The sequence below is a fragment of the Schistocerca nitens genome, chromosome 4, assembly GCF_023898315.1.
Source record: "Schistocerca nitens isolate TAMUIC-IGC-003100 chromosome 4, iqSchNite1.1, whole genome shotgun sequence".
Lineage (NCBI taxonomy): Eukaryota > Metazoa > Arthropoda > Insecta > Orthoptera > Acrididae > Schistocerca > Schistocerca nitens.
Genome location: NC_064617.1, coordinates 778,135,666 through 778,163,215, shown reverse-complemented (window position 1 = coordinate 778,163,215; position 27,550 = coordinate 778,135,666). Strand labels below are relative to the sequence as shown.

The window sequence follows — 27,550 nt, the reverse complement described above, 5'->3', positions numbered from 1 at the left end:
CGAATCCTGCCTCGGGCATGGATGTGTGTGATGTCGTTAGGTTAGTTAGGTTTAAGTAGTTCTAAGTTCTAGGGAACTGATGACCTCAGAAGTTAAGTCCCATAGTGCTCAGAGCCATTTGGACCATTTGGACCCTAATACTTAAGAAAGGATGTATGAGATGAATTATAGACCCTATCTCTGAATTCGTTTTCAGTAGAATTTTGGAACATATACTATGTTCGGACATTATTAATTACGTCGAGGAATACTATCTGTTGACACGTAGTCAGCACGGATTCAGAAAATACTATTTTTGTGAAACACAACTAACCCTTTACCCTCTCTAAGTAACGAGAGTCACCGACAGGCGATTTCAAATTGATTTAATAGTCCTACATTTCCAAAAGGCTTTTCATACCATTCCTAGATTCACCAGATCAATAACAACAAAATAAATGGAAATCGTGCTTTACTTTAATCTGTTACAGTTTTCCGATGACTTCATATTAGTGAGGTTGCTAAATTTCAGGCAAAATCTTTTATTAGCCGTAACTCCGTAACTAAACATTTGCGGACTTTTTTCTACATGAACTTTTTTCTTTAGTTTTACTTGTAGGTTAACATATTAGAATATTTGCATACCTTCGTGGATCACCCTGTAGACGGACGTTTTTCTTCGCTGTATTTGCGAGTGAAACAGGAAATAAAACGAAAATAGTGCTACAGAGTATCCTCCGCCATGCAATGTACGGTGGCCTGCGGAGTAATGTAGATGTAAATCTAGTTGTATTGGCAGATATATCTCAGTAGTTCAACAATGATCATAATGTACCGCAAATTCCTGGGAGATCCTGCCCGCTAATTTGTATATTACGTTTCAAAATTCTGTACAAATTATCACGGTAGTCTGAGAGATTAGGGTATAGGACGATAGTGCACACCTCTGCTACACCGGAGATGTCGTGCGACGCGGCGTGTGATGCGCTGTGAAGCAGGTGACGGAGAAGCGGGCGCACTTCGTGGACTGGACGGGCGTGGCGGAGCGGCCGCGTCCGCACCGGCGCAGTTCGAGCCTCAAGCTGGAGATGGAGGTGGCCGGCGGCGGCGGCGGCGGCGGCGGCGGCGGCGCGGTGCTGCCCGAGTACCGGGAGCGCTTCGTGGAGTTCCCGGCGGTGGCGCGGCCGCCCGCCGCCACCAGGGCGCTGGCGCAGTCGCTGCGCCTCGAGGGCGACCTGCTCACCGAGACAGAGAAGAGCGCCCAGTTCGTCGACCACTACTCGCCCGTGGCGCGCCGCCGCCAGCGTCCGCCCAGCGGAGGTGACGCCGAAGGCAGTGGCAGCGGCACCGGCACGCTGCCCCCGCTAGCCACGGCTGCGCAGCGCCCTGCTGCCGGCAAGCGCACCGAGGACCAGGCCACCAGGGACCAGCAGGTGAGGCCGCACAGGACCGCTCCTTCTTACTCACAAAATCAGTAGCTCCTCTTCCACAAACAGCAACCGAATCGGTACGCACGTGACAGCATGCGTAGCTATTATATTCCAAACTAAACCAGTACTACAAAAAATGGAGACTGTGCCCAAACCCAAATAAAACAGAGACCTGCGCCTTCCATTTAAATAATAGACTAGCAGACAGAGAACTATATATTACTTTCTGCGGAAAGCTAATTAAACATAACAAATTTTCTAAATATTTAGGCATAACTCTTGATAGGTCACTTACCTTCAAGAAACACCTGGAACTAACTACCCAGAAATTGAAAACCCGAAATAACATCATCCAGAGATTAGCAGGTACCACATGGGGAGCGGATTCAAATACACTACGTGTTGCAGCAACATCACACGTCTATTCCGTGGCAGAGTACTGTGCCCCTGTGTGGAGTAGGAGTGCCCATTTAAAGAAGATTGACGCCCAGATCAATGAAGCCATGAGGACAACAGGGACACTAAAGTCAACACCTCTAGAATGGCTTCATGTCCTCTCAAACATCGCTCCGCCTGAAATCTGTAGACAGCAACAATTCAAAAATGGCAAAAAATAAATCATGCAGATAAGGCAAGAGTACTACCGATACACCTAGTACTAGTGCCCGCTGTCGATATCGCCTTAAATCAAGAGCGCCAATATGGGAAGACAGAACGCTTGCCCAAGGAAATACCTATGACTGCCACAAATCCTGGAAAACCAAGTGGAACAATAGTGACATTAACCGACACAATATAGAGGACCCCAGCCAACAACTCCCAGGAATGCAGATTCCTCGTAAAATCTGGTGCCAGCTTAACCGTGTGAGAACTGGACACGCGAGAACTAAATTCATGCTGTACAAATGGGACGCCAATGGTAACACAACGTGTGACTGTGAAACTGATGAACAAACATGACAACATCTGGTGCAAGATAGCCCAATGCGAAGATTCTGTGGTGACTGGAGAGACTTCGTGGAGGCCAGCCCTGCTGCTATTAAATGGCTGTCACATTTGCACATAACTTTTTGACGAATTGTAGCTGTGATTATATTTCAACATTGCTCAGATTTAATAATGACTGGTATTTGTTCTGTTTATATTATTATGTATGTGTGTATATGTATATTTGTATTTATATGTTATGTTATGTAAAATTACGATGTCAATGCCGCACTTCCACTGTTAAAGCCATACGATAATTAATAATATTCCAAAACGCCGCTCATAAAAACGATATTTTCTGAAACTCGCACTTCTGATTCTATTGGTGATAAAAACGTAGGGCCAAGTGTTTTGGATAGCCTTTGGACCAAGGACAATTTGTATACCCAACACGAGGATCGTCTTGATGTCACTGTCAGTAAAGGGTCCAAGTATGAATATTACAACTTTTCCAGAAAATCGGTTGGTTCTACAGTGCGCCTGATGGAACGTGCGGAGGCACAATTAGTTCATGAGCAGTATTTCACCGTCACCAGCGGACCGAAATTCCAATACGGCTATGCAGAGAAAATGGGCGAAATTCCTACGATATACTTCTTAGATCCCGATCTCGAACAAACTTGAAATTTTCCTTCATATCTTTTTCCGTTTCGAAGATACAAAAGTTCAAAGTTACCCTATTTCTACAAGTAAAATCCGGTACGAGACGAAATCTAAATAATAAATAACCGCAGAAATTGCTTAAATTTTAATGGTATATTCTCTAGGCATTCATCTAGAAGAGTTATCTCCAGTTTTCAAAAATCTTTATTTATTATCGAGAAACACCACAAAAACGTTTTTTCTGGTTACCAAAACCCAGATGCGGATTCCGGAACGGTTATGAACAGATAATGGTTGTAATTTGTACGATGTGTCCCTAAGATCCTGATCTTCAACAAAATTGAAAATTTTCATCGTATCTTTATTCGTTTCAGAGATACAGAGGTTCAAAGTTACTCTGCTTGTACACGCGAAATACGCACGTAAAATCCGGTATGAGGCGAGAACTTAGTTTATAAAGTGACATAATACAGATACATACACTGTAAAGTGTCTCTGTTATTATCTGGGAACCCAATGTTGTAATACTGTAGGGGGTGTAAAATTTTTGCACATAAAACCCCGTCTAAGATGTAAAATTAATTCTGCATTATTTCAATTTCACATAGGTAAACTATCTACACTTTAATGACCAATACATTTCTGTTCATGATTTACATGCCCTGCTGCAGCAGGGAAAAGAAAGAAATAATCGGGAAATTGCTCCTATCGGAGCACAAAAAGTACAAATATGTTCCTGTTTATCTAAAAGACTCTGACTGAAAAGTGGGGTACCAGCTGCCTCACTCTACCTTCTGCAGCACAATGGCCGTGAAATATTGTTGACAGTGACGAAACAGAGCTAAGTAAAGAGTGAAGGAGACATTGGTAAGGGGCACAGTGACGACGAGGAACAGAGCAAAGAGGTAGGTGGATCAAAACAAAATGTCCAGGCACTCTGTGACCAAAGTGGTACTGAAACAGAGGATGACAGACTAAAGGCCGAAATACTAAATGTCTTTTTCCAAAGCTGTTTCACAGAGGAAGAGTGCACTGTAGTTCCTTCTCTAGATTGTCACACAGATGACAAAATGGTAGATATCGAAATAGACGACAGAGGGATAGAGAAACAATTAAAATCGCTCAAAAGAGGAAAGGCCGCTGGACCTGATGGGATACCAGTTCTATTTTACACAGAGTACGCGAAGGAACTTGCCCCCCTTCTTGCAGCGGTGTACCGTAGGTCTCTAGAAGAGCGTAGCGTTCCAAAGGATTGGAAAAGGGCACAGGTCATCCCCGTTTTCAAGAAGGGACGTCGAACAGATGTGCAGAACTATAGACCTATATCTCTAACGTCGATCAGTTGTAGAATTTTGGAACACGTATTATGTGCGAGTATAATGACTTTTTTTGGAGACTAGAAATCTACTCTGTAGGAATCAGCATGGGTTTCGAATAAGACGGTCGTGCGAAACCCAGCTCGCGCTATTCGTCCACGAGACTCAGAGGGCCATTGACACGGGTTCACAGGTAGATGCTGTGTTTCTTGACTTCAGCAAGGCGTTCGATACAGTTGCCCACAGTCGTTTAATGAACAAAGTAAGAGCATATGGACTATCAGACCAATTGTGTGATTGGATTGAAGAGTTACTATATAACAGAACGCAGCATGTCATTCTCAATGGAGAGAAGTCTTCCGAAGTAAGAGTGATTTCAGGTGTGCCGCAGGGTAGTGTCATAGTACCGTTGCTATTCACAATATACATAAATGACCTTGTGGATGACATCGGAAGTTCACTGAGGCTTTTTGCAGATGATGCTGTGGTGTATCGAGAGGTTGTAACAATTGAAAATTGTACTGAAATGCAGGAGGATCTGCAGCGAATTGACGCATGGTGCAGGGAATGGCAACTGAATCTCAATGTAGACAAGTGTAATGTGCTGCGAATACATAGAAAGAAAGATCCCTTATCATTTAGCTACAAAATAGCAGGTCAGCAACTGGAAGCATTTAATTCCATAAATTATCTGGGAGTAGGTTACAGTACGCTTGTTCTCCCACTGCTTGAATACTGCTCAGCAGTGTGGGATCCGTACCAGATAGCGTTGATAAAAGAGATAGAGAAGATGCAACGAATAGCAGCGCGCTTCGTTACAGGATCATTTAGTAATCGCGAAAGCGTTACGGAGATGATAGATAAACTCCAGTGGAAGACTCTGCGGGAGAGACGCTCAGTAGCTCGGTACGGGCTTTTGTTAAAGTTTCGAAAACATACCTTCACCGAGGAGTCAAGCAGTATATTGCTCCCTCCTACGTATATCTCGCGAAGAGACCATGAGGATAAAATCAGAGAGATTAGAGCCCACACAGAAGCATACCGACAATCCTTCTTTCCACGAACGATACGAGAGTGGAATAGAAGGGAGAACCGATAGAGGTACTCAGGGTACCCTCCGCCACACACCGTCGGGTGGCTTGCGGAGTATGGATGTAGATGTAGATGTAGATGTAGAGGTAGTGACAGTGAAAAGAGATTGCAGCAGTATGAAGGAAGGAATTTTTATTTATTTATTTATTGTTCCGTGGGACCAAATTAAGGAGAAGTCTCCATGGTCATGGAACGAGTCAATACATGAAATTATAACACGATATTAGAAACAGATAAAATGAAATATAAAAAAAAAACATATTCAGGTGACAAGTCGTAAGTTTAAATGAAGAAAATCAACAATGTAACACTGGAATTTGCTTAATTTTTTAGCTCTTCCAGGAGCTCCTCGACAGAATAGAAGGTGTGAGCCATGAGGAAACTTTTCAGTTTGGACTTAAAAGAGTTTGGGCTACTGCTAAGATTTTTGAGTTCTTGTGGTAGTTTATTGAAAATGGATACAGCAGAATACTGCACTCCTTCTGCACAAGAGTCAAGGAAGTACATTCCACATGCAGATTGGATTTCTGCCTAGTATTAACTGAGTGAAAGCTGCAAACTCTTGGGAATAGGCTAGTATTGCTAACAACAAACGACATTAAAGAAATATTAGAGAATAGAAAGAGATATTAGCAGTAATACACTCCTGGAAATTGAAATAAAAACACCGTGAATTCATTGTCCCAGGAAGGGGAAACTTTATTGACACATTCCTGGGGTCAGATACATCACATGATCACACTGACAGAACCACAGGCACATAGACACAGGCAACAGAGCATGCACAATGTCGGCACTAGTACAGTGTATATCCACCTTTCGCAGCAATGCAGGCTGCTATTCTCCCATGGAGACGATCGTAGAGATGCTGGATGTAGTCCTGTGGAACGGCTTGCCATGCCATTTCCACCTGGCGCCTCAGTTGGACCAGCGTTCGTGCCGGACGTGCAGACCGCGTGAGACGACGCTTCATCCAGTCCCAAACATGCTCAATGGGGGACAGATCCGGAGATCTTGCTGGCCAGGGTAGTTGACTTACACCTTCTAGAGCACGTTGGGTGGCACGGGATACATGCGGACGTGCATTGTCCTGTTGGAACAGCAAGTTCCCTTGCCGGTCTAGGAATGGTAGAACGATGGGTTCGATGACGGTTTGGATGTACCGTGCACTATTCAGTGTCCCCTCGACGATCACCAGTGGTGTACGGCCAGTGTAGGAGATCGCTCCCCACACCATGATGCCGGGTGTTGGCCCTGTGTGCCTCGGTCGTATGCAGTCCTGATTGTGGTGCTCACCTGCACGGCGCCAAACACGCATACGACCATCATTGGCACCAAGGCAGAAGCGACTCTCATCGCTGAAGACGACACGTCTCCATTCGTCCCTCCATTCACGCCTGTCGCGACACCACTGGAGGCGGGCTGCACGATGTTGGGGCGTGAGCGGAAGACGGCCTAACGGTGTGCGGGACCGTAGCCCAGCTTCATGGAGACGGTTGCGAATGGTCCTCGCCGATACCCCAGGAGCAACAGTGTCCCTAATTTGCTGGGAAGTGGCGGTGCGGTCCCCTACGGCACTGCGTAGGATCCTACGGTCTTGGCGTGCATCCGTGCGTCGCTGCGGTCCGGTCCCAGGTCGACGGGCACGTGCACCTTCCGCCGACCACTGGCGACAACATCGATGTACTGTGGAGACCTCACGCCCCACGTGTTGAGCAATTCGGCGGTACGTCCACCCGGCCTCCCGCATGCCCACTATACGCCCTCGATCAAAGTCCGTCAACTGCACATACGGTTCACGTCCACGCTGTCGCGGCATGCTACCAGTGTTAAAGACTGCGATGGAGCTCCGTATGCCACGGCAAACTGGCTGACACTGACGGCGGCGGTGCACAAATGCTGCGCAGCTAGCGCCATTCGACGGCCAACACCGCGGTTCCTGGTGTGTCCGCTGTGCCGTGCGTGTGATCATTGCTTGTACAGCCCTCTCGCAGTGTCCGGAGCAAGTATGGTGGGTCTGACACACCGGTGTCAATGTGTTCTTTTTTCCATTTCCAGGAGTGTAGATAGCAAGAAGAAGACAGTGAGGAGACTGCAGTATTAGAGCAGAACGAAGGGGACTGTGGCTGTGTCAAAGAAGACAATGGCAGAGAGACACAAAGAGATAATGACAATGAGTTGTGCTGAATGAGTGAATGAGACATGGCAACTGGGAGTGGATGGGTGCGAGTGACTTACAGCGATCGACTAGCAGGAGTGAGTGAATTACAGTTAGGGGAGCTTGTGGAAGTGTGAAGTGAGTTGCATGATCAAAAATGTGCGAGTATGTTCGCATGCCAAAACTTTTCGGAAAAATTTTAAAGGTGCTGAAGAAGGTGCAATGAAGCAGCTGGTACTTCACTTGTCAGCCAGAGTCTTTTAAATAAACAGCAATATATTCGATTTTTTGGGCTCCAGTAGGAGCATTTTTCCGCTGATAATATACGAACAATAGCCGAGGATCCACAATTATAGTACAGTATAACCATTTAGCGCGAACTCTCATAAGACGAACTTGTGGTTAACGCGAAAAAAATATTTGTCCCACCAGGAATACATTAGTTCTTATGGTATGTTTTATCGGTTAACACGAATTTCGATTAAGGCGAATTACGAACTCTGCTTCAGTTCCTAGCGTAATTAAATTTAACTGTAACACAAACTTCCGACCTTAGAGTATTCTAAAGCGTATTTTTTTCCGAAATGAATGTAGGAAACGTAGCTACAAAGCTAATTATACTTATTGTTGACTCGTTTCTAACGTACTGTAGGTCGGTAACCGCGATTATCACCTCAACAATCAGCGTATGCTGTACATTGTAAGACATTCAATAATGTGTGCAGCAGCATTTAGGAATGTACTCAGTGCCAGATTTGACAGGTGTTCTGTCAGTCGTAGCCGTATCGAGTTGCCGACAGGAGTGGCCGTGCAGTTCTAGGGGCTACAGTCTGGAACCGAACGGCAGCTACGGTCGCAGGTTCGAATCCTGCCTCGGGCATGGATGTGTGTGATGTCCTTAGGTTAGTTAGGTTTAATTAGTTCTAAGTTCTAGGTGACTGATGACCCCAGATGTTAAGTAGCATAGTGCTCAGAGCCATTTGAACCATTTAAACCGTATCGAGTTGGAATACTGAATAAAAACTACAGTTACAACCGGTACCGTAGCACGCGAAAATGGCAAAGAGGAAACAGACAGCTCTAAATGTACAGCTGAAGTTTAAGATTCTAGATGAAGTGGACCGTGGTACCAAGAAAACAGCAATTGCAGAACAGTTTGGAATACCTAAATCTACTTTATATACGATTATTAAGAATCGATAAAAAATTATTAATGCTGCGGCATCAGGTCCTGGAAACAAATCTAAACGACTTCGTACCGCCAAGTATAAAGACATCGGGACGTTTCTGCTAGAATGGTTCGATCATATACGTGCATCTAACATACCTTTAACTGACCCTGTGATTCAGTCAAAAGCAAATGATATTGCTAAAGATATGTGCATCGACGACTTCCGTTATTCTGCTGGTTGGTTGTATCGGTTCCAAAAGAGACATTCAATTTCATCTGTACAAATTTGTGGTGAAGCAAGTAAAGTTGATGAAGAAAGTGCGAACAGGTGGTTTCATGAATTCAACAGAGTGAGGGAAAAGTATGCCTCGTGTGATGTGTTTAACATGGATGAAACAGGATTTTTCTACAATCTTTTTCCAAATCACACCTTTGGGATAAAAGGTGATAAGTGTCACGGTGGAGCACGAAACAAACAACTTGTGACTGTTGTACTGTGCTGTAATGCTGACGGCAGTGAGAAGTTTCGTCACTGGGTTATCGGTAAATCCGAGAAACCACGTTGTTTTAAAAACATAAATATGGACACTTTAGCTTGCATCTACTCTCACCACAAAGCTTGGATCGATGGCACATCATTTCGCAAGTGGCTTCTTCGTTTCAACAGTCGAATGGTTGTTCAAAATAGACATGTTCTTCTTACATTGGACAGATGTACTGCCCATAACGTTCATGATCTGAACCTATCCAACATGAAGGTTCACTTTTTTCCACCCAACGCCACAAGCCACCTTCAGCCTTCGGACCAAGGCATAATCTCTCTCATAAAGAGAGCTTATCGTAAGCGACTTGTAAGAGCTGCAATTCGTGCTGCTGAAAACAATAGTGCAACGCCAAATTGGAATCTGCTTGACGCAATAAAAGCCGTCGCAGCATCCTGGAACTCAGTATCGCCACATCATATAGGGAAATGCTTTAACAGAGCTTGGAGACATAGAAACACTGAAGATGTCCACGAGTTAGAAGATGTCACTTCACCTGATGAATGGACAGTTCTGCAGAACGTTGCGAACCCTGGGATTAGTTTCGAAGAATTCATTAGTGTAGATGACGATGTTGTCGTATGTGCTTCTGTGGAATCGGATGTGCCAAAAACTGTGAACGAGGTGCAAGAAGGGCCATCAGAAGAAAGTGAAGAGGAAGAGAATACAGATACCATTCCACCTTCCCGTCAGGAGATGTTTACAGCCTTGGACTGTTTAGAACGGTTCGCTTCAACATCCGACGTCACTGCTGGGTTTGCGAACGCTATCATTACAATTGGTTGTGAAATTACAAAATATTATCGTTCCCATGAACGTCTGCGAACCATGACCGAATTTTTCCCAAGAAAGTAACGTACATAATTTGTGAGTACTTGGATTTTACAATCACTTTATAGTGTTATAAGTCTACAATAACGTGATTGAGTGTATTACACATTAATGTACGGCTGTACATGTATACTTATTAAAATCTGTGTTTTTCACCTAACACGAATTTTTTTAACACGAGCTCCTGGTTTTTCGGTGCCTTCGGATTCGTGTTAACGAAGTTTTACTGTATCTAGGTTGTCGTCTAGAAAGTGCCGGCCATGACCGATGACGGGAAAGCCTGTAGACGAGCAGAGCAAGACCTTACAAGAAAACGTTGAATTACCACTGACTGTATGGAGTGGATGCACACCACGTCCGTGTTGTTGTCCTACTACAGAGACACAGATCACATACTCCGTCTGGACAGGCCCCTGAAGGTCCAACGATACTGACCGACCGCCTTGCCACTCCAATCATAATGGTCACCGATGCGGATATGGAAAGGCATGTGCTTATCACACCGCTCTCCAAGCCATTGTCAGTTTTCGTGACAGGAGCCGCTACTTCTTACTCAAGGAGCTCCTCAATTGGCCCCAAAAGGGCTGAGTGCACCCCGCTTGCCCATCCAAGTGCGTGCCAAGCCCGACGACGCTTAACTACGGTGATCTGACGTCAACCGGTGTTACCACTGCAGCACGACCGTTGGTCAGATCACATACAGGTTGGTTGTAATTAAACTTTCGCTACTTGAGAGGGTCCTCATGAAAAACGAGTGAGCGGCGCAAATTAAGCTTTGTGGAAACATTTGTAATGAAATGCGAAAGAGAAATAACGAACAAACCACTGAAAGAGACATATTTTGCTTTGAACATGAAACTATAACATTTATTAGTTGGGTAACATGTTTACGTTCCAGATTACAAAAGTTGCCCAGTGCGACGACCATATGCATCCACAACAGCCTGGAACCGCACAAGAGATTGCAGCACCTTTCCAATGGTGGGTCTTGGAAAGTTCAGCTCTCATGACACAGCTCGTGCAATCCTTGAAGATCTCACATTACGTCGAGCATTCTCAGTCATGCCAACAGCAACTTCTTCAAAAATATGTGGCGCAATTGGCCGTCGGCCTCCTTCAAGAGAAATTCCCGCATCCCAGTTAATTCGAACTTCCGAATCTTCATTTTCAATCTCAGTGTGGAAAGAAAGAGGACCTCTCCGTATTCCTTCAATGTGTAGATACTCGGGAATAGCACCAGCACTAATACTGCTGTTTTGATAAACAGCTTTGAGAGTAAAGCCCTGCTCGCCTTGCCCCACACCCATGTTGACTGTGTGCAGCTGTAACGCACAGTCATGCTTGTGTTTGAAACCTACATCACCATATCAGTACTGGTGCCTAACAGCCAGTCGTGACGTTAACATTACTAAGAACACAAATCCTGCAGTGCACAGTCTAAATGCTATGCCTATAAAATTGGCCCCATACAGCAAATAGCTTACGCCTGCACTGGCTCAAATAACGAAAGTTTAATTGTAACCACACTTTATATTGACACAGTAAAGACATGACTAGGAGACATCTCACAAATGGGAACCTCAGCAAAACACAGAGTTAAACGCACCAGTAGATAATGATGAATGCTTTCAGAGAGAAACTTTCTCTCTCTCTCTCTCTCTCTCTCTCTCTCTATATATATATATATATATATATATATATATATATATATATATATATATATATATGTGTGTGTGTGTGTGTGTGTGTGTTTGATTCGAAGTGGGAAAACAAGGCGTTGTTGTGGAACAGCAATAAAAGTTTTTAATAAATAATTCAATTGGGAACAGGAAGAATCGAAGATGGCCAATCAAATGGATGGACACAAACACACAAATTGTGCCAGTTTCCTTCGATGCTTACCGTGAGACTCGTTGCTGCTATATTTGAGGTAAGGCGCACAAACATTTTCTGGAACGTCGTGCAAGACCTTGTTTGCGTGTATATCTGACGATTTCCAGCGAGTCACAGCCTCAGCCGCCTTTCCCGGACAGACACAGTGCTCAGTGCAACATCCTTCTACCACTGCTTCCAGTGGCTGCTCGTCTGCAGGGCGCAAGTGTGGGCATCACCAGCAGACTGATATCAGCACCTGGCACTGCTCCATATTTAAGCACCCCCTTCATGACCAGCACGCTAATGCTCTGTTTGTCTCACGACGGGACCTTAGGGACAGCCCTCTTTGTTTTTCTTCATACTTTTAAGAGCTGAAGTTCAGTGCCCGTAAATCAACTTTTTAACACCCAAAATAAAATCGAAAAACAGCATCTGTAGATCAGAAGATTCTCGAGTGCAGTGAAGTAGGAAACATTTCAGACTAACACATATATCAAGACACAAAGGAATAACACACATTGGCTGCAAGCGGACATTCATTTCAAACTAATACACGTATCAAAACACAAAGGAATGACAGGCATTGGGGGCGACCTGTCAGTGATTTAAATCAATGCAGAAAGTTGAAAATTTGTGCCGGACCGCTATTTGAACTCGCGTCTCCTGCTTACCATGCAGATGTGCTGACCACTGCGCCATCTGAACACAGTGGTCATCGAAACTGCACAGACTACCCTAGCATATCACCCGTCAGAGCCAAATTCTCAACCTATCCATACATTGCTAATGTAGCGTTCCTTCCCCATTATCCTCATTATCACAGAATTTCGCCGATTTCCCTAAGAGTTAAGCTTGTGCGCATCTGCACTGAAGAGGTGTCTGTTCTTTCGGGCACATACTTTGGAAAGTAAAAAATTATCAAAGTTGGCACTTGAAAGTGTGAAGTAGGGGATGGAACAATTTTTTTTTACATCACTGGACGTAGAACATGTTAAGAATCATTATACACACATAAAAAGAAGTTTTGCATCACACTGGTTCCCAGAACTCCTGAAGATAGACGTTGACTGTGGATATTGTATCACAAACACAGTCCCTTTGATGGTTCAGAAGTGTCACTAAACCCGCCCAAAGATGTAAACAACCATGCAAAGCAGCACCTACTAGAGGACGGGATCCGACAGCCGATCAGTTCCCGTCATTCCACCAGGAAGGAACGGCTAGTGTTGTCTGTAGTTCAACCATGCCTAGACGGTCAATTCCGCGGTTGGATCGCGTACGCATTGTTACTTTGTGCTAGGAAGGGGTCTCAAGAAGGGAAGCGTCCAGGCGTCTCAGAGTGAATCAAAGCGATGTTGTTCAGACATAGAGGACATACAGAGAGACAGGAACTTTCGATGACATGCCTCGCTCAGGCCACCCAAGGGCTACTACTGCACTGGATGACCGCTACTTACGGTTTATGGCTCGTAGGTACCCTGACAGCAACGCCACCATGTTGAATAATGCTTTTGGTGCAACCACAGGACGTCGTGCTACGACTCAAACTGTGCGTAATAGGCCGAATGAACCGCTCAGGATTGGCATCAAGTTCTCTTCACCGAGAGGTGCCGCATATGCCTTCAAGCAGACAATCGTCGGAGACGTGCTTGGAGGCAACCCGGTCACGCTGAATGCCTTAGACACACTGTCCAGCAGCAGGGTGGAGCTTCCCTGCTGTTTCGGAGTGGCGTTATGTGGGGCCGACGTACGCCGTTGATGGCCACGGAAGGCTCCGTAACGGCCTCCAACTGATAGTGCAACCATATCGGCAGCATATTTGCGAGGCATTCGCGTTCATGGACGACAATTCGCGCCCCCGTCCTGCATATCTTGTGAATGACTTCCTTCAGGATAACGACATCGCTCGACTAGAGTGGCCAGCAAGTTCTCCAGACATTAACTCCATCGAAAATGCCTGGGATGGATTGAAAAGGGTTGTTTATGGACGATGTGACCCACCGACCACTCTGAGGAATCTACGCCGGATCGCCGTTGAGGAGTGGGAGAATCTGGACCAACAGTGCGTTGATTAACTTGTGGATAGTATGCCACGACGAATACAGGCATGCATCAATGCAAGAGGACTTGCTACTCAGTATTAGATGTACCGATGTGTAGAGAAATCTGGACCACCACCTCTGAAGGTCTCGCTGTATGGTGTTACAACATGCAATGTGTGGTTTTCATGAGCAATTAAAAGGGCGGAAATGATGTTTATGTTGATCTCTGTTCCAATATTCTGTACAGATTCCGGAACCCTCGGAACCGAGGTGATGCAAAACTTTTTTGATGTATGTATTTGATACATGATGTACACACTTATGATGTATAGCTACTTCAGTAGCATAGTGAATAGATGCGCCCACCTGTCTATGCTCGTCTGTATGAACTACTCAGGAGCATCGCCGTGTGTGTTCCATGTCATCGTGCACTGAGGTAGTCGAATCAGGGGTGGGAGGGGGATCTATATATCATGCTATGCTTATCAGGACAAGCAGACAAGTGATGATGATGTTTGGTTTGTGGGGCACTCAACTGCGCATCATCAGCGCCCGTACAATGTCCCATTTTTTTTACAGAGTCCATTTTCTTTTCAGAATCCAATCTAGTCACTCTCATAAATGACGATGATGATGAAATGAAGAGGACAACACAAACACCCGGCCCCGGGCAGAGAAAAATCCCCAACCCGGCCGGGAATCGAACCCGGGACGCTGTGATCCAGAGACAGCAACACTAGCCCCTAGAGCACGAGCCGCGGACAGGCACACCAGTGAAATCAGCTAATGTTATTGCATGTACAATAGCTTACTTGCTTACCTCCACTGCTTGAATACTGCTCAGCAGTGTGGGATCCGTACCAGATAGGGTTGATGGAAGAGACAGAGAAGATCCAATGGAGAGCAGCGCGCTTCGTTACAGGCTCATTTAGTAATCGCGAAAGCGTTACAGAGATGATAGATAAACTCCAGTGGAAGACTCTGCAGGAGAGACGCTCAGTAGCTCGGTACGGGCTTTTGTTGAAGTTGCGAGAACATACCTTCACCGAGGAGTCGAGCAGTATATTGCTCCCTCCTACGTATATCTCGCGAAGAGACCATGACGATAAAATCAGAGAGATTAGAGCGCACACAGCGGCATACCGAGAATCCTTCTTTCCACGAACAATACGAGACTGGAATAGAAGGGAGAACCGATAGAGGTACTGAAGGTACCCACCGCCACACGCCGTCAGGTGGCTTGCGGAGTATAGATGTAGATGTAGATCATCGCAAAAGTACTGATATGCGGGTGCGAATGCTTCTAGTATGGAATAAATGTCACTGCAATCTCACGTCTCCTCGGTATTAAAATTTTCACAAACAGCGGGTCTCGGCTCTCGTAATCTATAGAAGACGTAAGAAGGCAGAGTGAGTGACAGCTGGTGCGGTGCCTTGCAGGAGGAGCGGCGCCTGCAGCGGCTGCAGGAGCAGCGGCGGCAGCGGCAGCTGGAGGAGGAGCAGCGCGAGCAGCAGGCGCGCCTCATCCAGCTGCAGCGCGAGCTGCGCGCCCGCGCGCCGCCCGCCGACCTGGAGCCGGTGTTCCCTGCCACGGCGCCCGGCTTCCGCGACCGCGACCAGCCGCAGCCGCAGCCGCAGGCGCCGCTCTCGCGCGGCCTCAGCCTCGACTCTCCCGCGGCCCGCCGCCGCGCTCAGCGCCGCCCCTCGCAGGCCTCCGCCACCGGCGCCGCCCCCGCCACTGCCACCGCTACACCGCCCACGCCGCGCAAGGCGCCCACCAGCCCCGCCCGCACCCCACCCACGCCGCGGAAGGTGCGCGCCCGCCACCAGTACGACAAATCACCGCCGCACACTCCCAAAAAGTCAGCCCCCAAGGTCAGTAATAGCCACCAGCCGGTCAAATTAATCTACCGTCACCAGATATCCTGTTCGTATTAACGTAGTACGAAACGTCATGTGAGAATAGACCACTGACAACATTTCTTTTGCGTCTTTGTCACTGTTTGGAATGTATGCAATGTAGGCTGTGGTGACGGACTGATCAGTAGCATAGGTAGAGGTCTTGGTTAGGTTGGAAAGTGACCCAGTTTACCGGGATGCAAAACCTACGTGTGGTCCATCGATAGTGACCGGGCCAAATATCTCACGAAATAAGCATCAAACGAAAAAACTACAAATAACGAAACTCGTCTAGCTTGAAGGGGGAAACCAGATGGCGCTATGGTTGGCCCGCTAGATGGCGATGCCATAGGTCAAACGGATATCAACTGCGTTTTTTTTAAATAGGAACCCCAATTTTTATTACATAGTCACAAACGTATAAGTACGTGGTATCACGTAACATTCCGCCAGTGAGGACGGTATTTGCTTCGTGATACATTACCCGTGTTAAAATGGACAGTTTACCAATTGTGGAAAAGGTCGATATCGTGTTGATGTATGGCTCTTGTGATCAAAATGCCCAACGGTCGTGTGCTATGTATGCTGCTCGGTATCCTGGACGACATCATCCAAGTGTCCGGACCGTTCGACTGATAGTTAGGTTATTTAAGCAAACAGGAAGTGTTCAGCCACATGTGAAACGTCAACGACGACCTGCAACAAATGATGATGCCCAAGTAGGTAGTTTAGCTGCTGTCGCGGCCAATCCGCACATCAGTAGCAGACAAATTGTGCGAGAATCAGGAATCTCAAAAACGTCGGTGTTGAGAATGCTACAACAACATCGATTGCACCCGTACCATATTTCTAAACACCAGGAACTGCATGGCGACGATTTTGAACGTCGTGTACAGTTCTGCCACTGGGCACAAGAGAAATTAGGAGACGATGACAGTTTTTTTGCACGCGTTCTATTTAGCGACGAAGCGTCATTCACCAACAGCGATAACGTAAACCGGCATAATATGCACTATTGGGCAACGGAAAATCCACGATGGCTGCGACAAGTGGAACATCAGCGACCTTGGCGGGTTAATGTATGGTTCGGTATTATGGGAGGAAGGATAATTGGCCCCCATTTTATCGATGGCAATCGAAATGGTGCAATGTATGCTGATTTCCTACGTAATGTTCTACCGATGTTACTACAAGATGTTTCGCTGCATGACAGAATGGCGATGTCCTTCCAACATGATGCATCTGCTGCACATAGCTCGCTTGCGGTTGAAGCGGTATTGATAGCACATTTCATGACAGGTGGATTGGTCGTCGAAGCACCATACCGTGGCCCGTACGTTCACCGGATCTGACGTCTCCGGATTTCTTTTTGTGGGGAAAGTTGAAGGATATTTGCTATCGTGATTCACCGACAACGCCTGACAACATGCGTCAGCGCATTGTCAATGCATGTGCTGTCAATGAAATCTGCGAACATTACCGAGGGCGAACTACTCGCTGTTGAGAGGAATGTCGTTACAGCCGCGCGGGATTAGCCGAGCGGTGTAAGGCGCTGCAGTCATGGACTGAGCAGCTGGTCCCGGCGGAGGTTCGAGTCCTTCCTCGGGCATGGGTGTGTGTGTTTGTCCTTAGGATAATTTAGGTTAAGTAGTGTGTAAGCTTAGGGACTGAAGACCTTAGCAGTTAAGTCCCATAAGATTTCACACACATTTGAACATTTGAATGTCGTTACACGTCTTGCCAAATGCATTGAGGTTGACGGACATCATTTTGAACATTTATTTCATTAATGTGGTATTTACAGGTAATCAAGCTGTAACAGCATACGTTCTCAGAAATGATAATTTCACAAAGGTACATGTATCACATTGGAACAACCGAAATAAAATGTTCAAACGTACCTACGTTCTGCCGGCCGAAGTGGCCGAGCAGTTCTAGGCGCTACAGTGTGGAACCGCACGACCTCTACGGTCGCAGGTTCGAATCCTGCCTCGGGCATGGGTGTGTGTGATGTCCTTAGGTTAGTTAGGTTTAAGTAGTTCTAAGTTCTAGGGGACTGATGACCTCAGAAGTTAAGTCCCATAGTGCTCAGAGCCATTTGAAGCATTTTTGAACCTACGTTCTGTATTTTAATTTAAAAATCCTACCTGTTACCAACTCTTCGTCTAAAATTGTGAGCCACATGCCTGTGACTATTACAGCGCCATCTATCACAAAGCGAAAAAAGTGTTCCAACTAAGACATTCATATTTGTTTACCTACTACACTAATATGTAATAAAAAATGGAGGTTCCTATTTTTAAAAAATGCAGTTGATATCCGTTTGACCTATGGCAGCGCCATCTAACAGGCCAACCTTAGCGCCGTCTGTTTTACCCCTTCAAGGTAGACAAGTTTCATTCTTTGTAGTTTTTTCGTTTGACGCTTATTTCGCGAGATATTTGGCCTGGTCACGATCAATGGACCACCCTGTATAACACAATAGAACTCACGGTAAAACGATATGCACCTTTCTGTTTCTCTAATTTTACAGTTAAGGGGGCAAGAAAATACGTTCCAAGGCAAAAGAAAAATGACGGTCATGCAGTAAGTCAGTAACGTGAGGTCCACATCTGACCCTTATGCAAGCGGTTTTTCGGTTTGGCAATGATTAATGGAGTTGTTGAATGTCCACCTGGGGAAATCGTGCCAAATTCTGTCCAGTTAACGTGTTAGATGGTCAAAATACCGAGCAGATTGGGGAATCCTGCTCATAATGCTCCAGACGGTCTCAATTGGGGAGAGATCCGGTGGCCTTGCTTGCCGAGGTAACGTTTGGCAAGCACGAAGTCAAGCGTTAGAAGCTCTCGCTGCGAGTGGGCGGGCATTTTCCAGCTGAAATATAATCCCAGGATGGGCGGGGAATATTTTTGACGTACGGCTGTGCCGTAAGGGTTCGCAGATGATCCAAAAAAAAGTGAAAAGAGAAATAGCTCCCCAAGGGCCATAACTCCTAGATGTTGAACTGTATGGTAGGCGACAGTCAAGTTGCTGTCCCACCACTGTCTGGGGCGTCTCCATATACGTCTTCGGCCGCGAGCAGAAATGTCTTCAGTGGCGAGTCCCATTTCGAATTCAGTCCTGATGGTCAGGAAAGATGTGTCTGGAGACGCCCCAGATAGCAGTGGGACCAATCCGACTGTAGCCCGCCGCACGACCGACAACCGGCAGAAACGATCGCTGGTGCCTTTTCTTTTCGTAGCAGGACCCCTTTGCTTGTCAGCTGTGACACCTTTACGGAACAATGGCACACTGACGATATTCTACGCCACGTGCTGTTGCCCTTCTTAGCAAACCATCATGGGTTTGCTTTTCATCAAGATAATACCCAGTCGCACACCGCGATAATTTCTACTACTTGTCTTCGTCTTTGAAAACCCTATAATGGCCAGCAAGGTCGTCAGTTCTCCCCCCAGATAAGAATGTTTGAACCATTACGAGCACGGGTCTCCCATGAGCTCGGGATTTTGACGATCTAACCTGCCACTTGAACAGAATTTGGCACAATATCCCTCAAGAGGACATCCGACAGTTAATCAATGCCAAGTCGGAAACTACTTTGCAAAAATGCCAGAAGTGGACGAACGCGTTATTGACTTCTTCAATTTGTGAAACCCTTTTTGAATAAGTTGCCCAATTTTTCTGAAACTGTAATCATTTGTTTCTTTGTACATGTAATCACATCTACCGATTTCCGGCCTATTCGGAAAATTCCTTCGTGGTGCGTCACTGTTTTTGTCTTGGAGTTATTATAACAAAAATAATAACACAACTGTAAAAGGAGAGCAAGGAAATAGACAATCATCAATCTTAGCCCAGAATACAAAATCATAAAATATGCCCTACCAAGAATTAATACTTCAACTAACATTGAAGAAGCAATTAACGAGAGGGGTAAAATTGAAACGTCCCCTTCAACAATTATACAGGACTGTGCTTAACCTGACACACAATATTTTTAGCGCAACGCAATCTGACTTTCAAAAATCCCTACAAAAGAATGGCCCTCACTAACATTAACCTATACGTTTCACAAATCACTTACCTCACAAAAATCTTGGTTACTGAATACAGCAAGCGCCACTACTACCAGCTAAATAAAAGATTCAAACTACGGAAGGCACTAACTACTGATAGGCATAGTTAGCAAATGAAAGATTTTGATAGAGACCAAACAATGTATTTACCTTAATAGTCATCAAAAGTCATTATATATATATATATATATATATATATATATATATATATATATATATATATAGGAGTTCATAACATGGATTCTTACAAATATCAAAACTCCGCCATTTCTCTCCCCACATCCACCACTGCTGGCGGCTCACCTCCAACTGCGCAACGCTACGCGCTGTTAACAGCCAGCTGCCGCTGCCCAACACTACAATGGCAGACAACAATGCAAACTAGCCACAGACTGCACACAGCACAGCCAGTGATTTTCATACAGAGCGCTACGTGGCGTTACCAATAAGAAAACCTAAACAGCCTACTTACATAATCAGCAGTAGAATCCATCAGCCCAAGTTCCCCACTGGTAGGCACAACAAATGAGAACAAGATTGTGAATCCCAGCAACATTCAGAGATAAAAATATTGCTGATTGCAACAACAGCAAAATAAAATGTTCCTCCTTACTACACTAGGTTACAGCAGCCTCACTGTAGTTGAAAATTGTGGTCTCCTTGCTAGCTTCATTTGGCCAACACACACATACCCGCCTGCGCTACAAGACTGTACTGATCAAATGGTCGCAACCAGTACAGTTCTCTGTAACTGTTATAGCTGAAAACACAGCACCCCTAAAAACACTAGACTCCAAGCCGCAGTGCGTATCCCGGATCCAAAAAGCCAAGCACTTTCATTGTTCCAGACTGTAATGATTCCCCCTACTGACAGCAAATCACTGTCAGCCCCGACTGCAAGTCCACCAGACTGCCTCGCTACTTTGCACCACGGCTTCCTGCATCCAGATGTTTGCTCTCCTTGGAAGTTTTTAGCTGCATTACCTCCTTACCAGGCGTCTTCCCACTGCCTCTATGCTCTGTTGAGGCTCCCCCCCCCCCTCCCCCTGATATTGACAACGTGCACCCTGTCCTCTGTTTACAAGGGTAGTAGCTATTACTGGCCAACTCCTTCTCCCAGCCACTCTGGATCATAAAGAAGCTCAGCCCTCACGTCATGTATGGCGTAGCCCCAAATCTGATGCCTCATTCGCCGCTGTCCATAGGACGCTGGCGTGTGCACCAAGTTGAAGATTTTGGGAAGAGGGCTAAATAATACAAGGAAGCTCTTTAATTGGGAATTACAAAGAAAAGAGAATAAGTATCAGAACTAGGATGATTAGGATGGTGATGGTTCGAGAGGGTGAAGAACTTAGACAGAACTTCTCACACTAAGTTCTGCAACACACTTCAAATGCTTCAAGGAATATTACATAAGATCAGACATCTGAATATATTAGAGATTTCAAGGAACTTCAGTGTGCTAAAGCTATTAATATCAGAGGTGCCAATTATCTGTCGTCGCAGAATAGACATTGCAGACATTATTCCAAAAAAAACAATATTCTTGAAAACTTAATCCATCTCTGTAGAAGACGATTTAAAGCAACTTTATCCTTTTTTCTTCCTCCGTTTTCCACAGTGCTGGTATCCCGCAACTATATTACATTCAATTTATGAAACACTGCTCCAGTTGCTGATAAGTACTAAATACTTTACTTAAGTTCACGATTGGTTTCGACCTTCACGCCCAGGCCATTTCTAAGTGCATCTTGTGCTGTTGTGAAGCAATGTCAAATGATTATTTTTTATAAAAGAATAATTTTTAAAGTGTATAGACACAACTAAACGCAAGCCAAACTATTTATTCGGAAATTGAGTATTTTTTGCGCAGTACATGACAAGAAAAGTTGAATGCTCCACTGGAGCAGCTCTAGATTAGAGCTCCAGACCGCATCAGTGCCCTAGAAAATATTACACCTCAATAAATACAGTAAAATTTTGAAAGCACCTGATGCGTACAGTATCTCCTGTGAATTTGTCAATAACTGTGTCGATTAAGTATTGCTGCTGTTAAGGACTTGAGCTTGGAATCACCACCGAAGAAATGCGAGTGCCTATCTTGAAATCAAGAAAGCTATTCACAGTCTTTATCCACTCTGGACCTGTTAGATTACTTACCATAGTATTTTCGTTATAGAAAATAGCTCCTTTAATCGCTCATGGTGAAACAATACGGAGAAGTTCACGGCCGTAATACGAAGCCGTGCGTATCATAGATAACAGCAATGTAACAGCGAACAAAATATAAACAGCTAGAAAAAACTCAAGTGTCTCCATGCGTCAGGAACTGTCATAACTTCGTCAACGATAAACCAACAAGTCAACAGAGTGAGGTTGCGCAGTGCTTATGGTGCAGAACCCCTCATTGACAAGAAAGGACCTCGAATGTTCGTCCAGCTATAGAGATTTAGCTTTTCCATAGTTTTCCCAAATCTCTCAAGCTCTTTTGGAAGGACACAGCCGTGTTTGTTTCTCCATCCTTGCCTAATACACTATTGTGCTCACGAGGAGAAAACGGCAAGTGCCCTAACCCGTTTTCCCATGAACTTCTCTCAGTGGAGAGGAGCCAAACTAAGCGAACACGTGTCTCGTCTTATCCGTAGCTACTCCATCGTTCCTGAGAAAATAACCGTCAAAGTATTCGACGTAATTTAATGCCCTTTTATCGTGCGATGCGCTCAGCCCAACTGAGGTATGGTGACTAGCGTCGCAGTCTCTCACTTTTGCGCCCCGATTATTGTTTTTATTCATTTTATTTCATTTTTTCATTAATCTAGCCATGTCCGTAAAAGGTTACTACACGAATATTTCTTATCAAGTTAGGGGATACAAAGGCGCTAATTAAGTTTAAAATGACAGCTGTATTTCACAATAAGTGTCATACACTTATTACATAATATGTGTGTTTGGTATTTTCAGGGGTTACAATCTTTATGAAGTCTCATCTTCTCATATTTCATTCTTACATCAATTCTTCATTCCTATATTTTGTTCTTATGTTTATTCTTCAGGACGATTTGGTGCACTATCTTGGATGATAGTGATTGCAGAAACATTCGAAACAGAAATTCAAACACCAAGAGCATCGCGCGGACACAGGTTTGCCACAGAGACATTTTTTCGTAGTCTTAACGTCGTTAACATTGCTGAATATTTCACACGTTGGCAATAAATTAGCGGCAAACCACGCATAACGCATCAGTTTCCCGAAAACTAGCACTTGCAGTTGGTTATGAATCACGACACCCTACAGGAAATTCACCGAAAATAATTGATATTATGTTTTCCACTCAGGTATTGTTTTTAACTTCTTTCTTAATTCATTCACCAGATATACAATTAGTAGACGAATAAGCACACCGTTAAGAAACTTCCTGGCAGGTTAAAACTGTGTGGCGGATTTTCACTCTGCTGCGGAGTGTGTGCTGATATGAAACTTCCTGGCAGATTAAAACTGTGTGCCGCAACGAGCCTCGAACTCGGGACCTTTGCCTTTCGCCGGTAAGTGCTCTACCATGTGACGTAGCCAAGCACGACTCACGCCCCGTTCTCACAGCCTTACTTCTGCCAGTACTTCTCCTCCTACCTTCCAAACTTTACAGAAGCTCTTCTGCGAAACTTGCAGAACTAGGACTACTGAAAGAAAGGATATTGCGGAGACATGACTTAGCCATAGCCTGGGGGATGTTTCCAGAATGAGATTTTCACTCTGCAGCGGAGTGTGCGCTGATATGAAACTTCCTGGCAGATTAAAACTGTGTACCAGACCGAGACTCGAACTCGAGACCTTTGCCTTTCGTGGGCAAGTGCTGGCAGAAGTAAGGCTGTGAGGACGGGGCGTGAGTCGTGCTTGGGTAGCTCACATCGTAGGTCCCGAGTTCGAGTATCGGTGCGGCACACAGTTTTAATCTGCCAGGAAGTTTCATGTCAGCGCACACTCCGCTGCAGAGTGAAAATCTCATCCTGGAAACATCCCCCAGGCTGTGGCTAAGCCATGTCTCCGCAATATCCTTTCTTTCAGGAGTGCTAGTTCTGAAAGTTTCGCAGAAAAGCTTCTGTTAAGTTTGTAAGGTAGGAGGCCAGGTACTGGCAGAAGTGAGGCTGTGAGGACGGGGCGTATGTCGTGCTTGGGTAGCTCAGATGGTTGGTTGGTTGGTTTGGGGAAGGAGACCAGACAGCGTGGTCATCGGTCTCATCGGATTAGGGAAGGATGGGGAAGGAAATCGGCCGTGCCCTTTCAGAGGAACCATCCCGGCATTTACCTGGAGTGATTTAGGGAAATCACGGAAAACCTAAATCTGGATGGCCGGACGCGGGATTGAACCGTCGTCCTCCCGAATGCGAGTCCAGTGTTAGCTCAGATGGTAGAGCACTTGCCCGCGGAGGGCAAAGGTCCCGAGTTCGAGTCTCGTTGTGGCACACAACTTTAATCTGCCAGGAAGTTTCATATCAGCGCACACTCCGCTGCAGAGTGAAAATCTCATTCAATGACAAAGTTATTTCAGCATACAGTGGAAAAGATCCATGTGGTAATCTTGTAAGGACACGAGTACATAAATGAAAGACAAAAATTAAACAAAAATAATAATCGGCTTTCGAACACGAGGCGCATAAATTGTGTGGCGACAATGGTAGCCACTGTGCCACCGCTTCGGGTGGGCTTTTCACTCGCCAAAGGCGCATGCAGTACCTGGAAAACTTTGACCGTGCTTTTCTCTGAAACAGTCCAATAACTACAGATAAGCCGAGACACGTGTCTGTTTATTGACCCCTCTTCCACTGAGCGAAGTTTCTGGGAAATCGGGTTACGGCACTTCCCGTGTTCTCCTCGTCAGTCTATGACGTGCTAGTTGTTGACAGGATACCAAACCGTATTCTTTCTTTCCTTGCCACATACCCGGTGTTTGGATGACAGCGCCAGAAGCAGAGTGCCACAGAGAGCGCGTTAACTTTGCCCACAGAAAGCGCCGGCTACGCCGCGAGTCGGCTCTCCGTCGCCGTCGGCGGGCAGTGGGCGGCGGCGGCCCACGTCTGCCTCTCCCCACAGGCAGCAGACAGAGCAGCAGACAGAGCAGCAGCAGCAGGCCAAGGGCGCCAGGCCGGCCGACACGCAGCTCCAGGACGCCGAGGAGTCCGCCGCCAACCACCAGTCGCCGCCGCCGCAGCCGCAACCGCAGCCGCAACAGCTCCTCGCTGTACCCGTCAGGTACTCACTCAAACAGCTAAACTGACAGCCCAACTTACCTCTGTGGCCCTGTTTCTCTTATTTTACTGAGATGGCCGCTGGACCGGATGGGATACCAGTTCGATTTTACACAGAGTACGCGAAGGAACTTGCCCCCCTTCTTGCAGCGGTGTACCGTAGGTCTCTAGAAGAGCGTAGCGTTCCAAAGAATTGGAAAAGGGCACAGGTCATCCCCGTTTTCAAGAAGGGACGTCGAACAGATGTGCAGAACTATAGATCTATACCTCTAACGTCGATCAGTTGTAGAATTTTGGAACACGTATTATGTTCGAGTATAATGACTTCTCTGGAGACTAGAAATCTACTCTGTAGGAATCAGCATGGGTTTCGAAAAAGACGATCGTATGAAACCCAGCTCGCGCTATTCGTTCACGGGACTCAGAGGGCCATAGACACGGGTTCCCAGGTAGATGCCGTGTTTCTTGACTTCCACAAGGCGTTTCAGTTCCCCACAGTCGTTTAACGAACAAAGTAAGAGCATATGGACTATCAGACCAATTGTGTGATTGGATTGAAGAGTTCTTGGATAACAGAATGCAGCATGTCATTCTCAATGGAGAGAGGTCTTCCGAAGTAAGAGTGATTTCAGGTGTGCCGTAGGGGAGTGTCGTAGGACCGTTACTATTCACAATATACATAAATGACCTTGTGGATGACATCGGAAGTTCACTGAGGCTTTTTGCGGATGATGCTGTAGCATTTCGAGAGGTTGTAACAATGGCAAATTGTACTGAAATGCAGGAGGATCTGCAACGAATTGACGAATGGTGCAGGGAATGGCAATTGAATCTCAATGTAGACAAGTGTAATGTGATGCGAATACATAGAAAGAAAGATCCTTTATCATTTAGCTACAGTATAGCAGGTCAGCGACTGGAAGCTGTTAATTCTGTGAATTATCTAGTAGTAGGTATTAGGAGTGATTTAAAATGGAATGATCATATAAAGTTGATCGTCGGTAAAGCTGAGATTCATTGGAAGAATCCTAAGGAAATGCAATCCGAAAACAAAGGAATTAGGTTACAGTACATTTGTTCGCCCGCTGCTCGAATATTGCTCACCAGTGTGGGATCCGTACCAGATAGGGTTGATAGAAGAGACAGAGAAGATCCAACGGAGAGCAGCGCGTTTCGTTACAGGATCATTTAGTAATCGCGAAAGCGTTACGGAGATGATAGATAAACTCCAGTGGAAGACTCTGCAGGAGAGACGCTCAGTAGCTCGGTACGGGCTTTTGTTGAAGTTTCGAGAACATACCTTCACCGAGGAGTCGAGCAGTATATTGCTCCCTTCGACGTATATCTCGCGAAGAGACCATGACGATAAAATCAGGGAGATTAGAGCGCACACAGAGGCATACCGAGAATCTTTCTTTCCACGGACAATACGAGACTGGAATAGAAGGGAGAACCGATAGAGGTACTCAAAGTACCCTCCGCCACACACCGTCAGGTGGCTTGCGGGGTATGGATGTAGATGTAGATGTTCATTTCTCCCTTTAAAGGGTGATGATGTTACAAATTTTCAGGGATGATGAACGATAGAGGTCCAGTGTCGGGAAAGGACTGAGTCGGAATGTATAAGCGAAATTCTACTGACGTCACGCAGCACTCAAACTAAGGGTGCCATCTTCCGAACGCTGATAGTAACGTACAAAATTACCACTGAATTGTTGTCTATACCCTCTGACACATTGACCACTCACAGTAATGTGATCAAGTGACAAAAGCTGGAACAACCGTCTTTTGCAGTGCAGACCGCGGTGACACGTGCAGGAATTGGAAGGTACCGACAGGGATGTGGAGCCGTATCGACTCCAGTGCCGGGGATCCATGGCCCGAACAGTGCAAACGGATCGGCCCACTGATTTTCATTGGCTTTCAAAACGTGGAATTTTGTAGCCAGACAAGTACAGTTAACTCATCCACCTAGCAGCTACACTTTAAGATGTGTGGTGTGTTGTATTATCCTGCAGGCAGATATCATCGATTTGAGGGAAAACATGCTGAATGTAAGGGTGGATATGGTTCCCAAGGATATATACGTTCTTGTGTTCATCGATTGTGTCTTCCAGAACTGCGAGATCACCCAGGGAATGCCACATTCTCCAGACCATAACGCTTTCTTCTCGTTGCAGGGTGTTTGCTTTCAACAAGTTTGTTCGCGTGGTCATCCTCCGCAGCAAGCACAGAAATACTTGTTTTGTGAAAAAACCGCCTTTTCTTGCTGCAACTTAATTTATTTTTCCCGGACGCGTTTCTC

The 27,550-nt window shown here is 45.7% G+C and overlaps 1 protein-coding gene across 1 annotated transcript in view; it reads left to right on the top strand.

Moving 5' to 3' along the window:
* The window catches only part of LOC126252563 (serine/arginine repetitive matrix protein 1-like), a 191,459-nt gene extending 166,185 nt beyond the window's left edge, over nucleotides 1-25,274 (top strand). The window contains exons 6-9 of the mRNA XM_049953463.1: nucleotides 978-1,299; nucleotides 1,348-1,412; nucleotides 15,557-15,901; nucleotides 25,005-25,274. Of these exons, the coding sequence (XP_049809420.1) occupies nucleotides 978-1,299; nucleotides 1,348-1,412; nucleotides 15,557-15,901; nucleotides 25,005-25,274 (1,002 nt within the window). The remainder of the gene's footprint in view (nucleotides 1-977; nucleotides 1,300-1,347; nucleotides 1,413-15,556; nucleotides 15,902-25,004) is intronic.
* The last annotated feature ends 2,276 nt before the right edge of the window (nucleotides 25,275-27,550 follow it).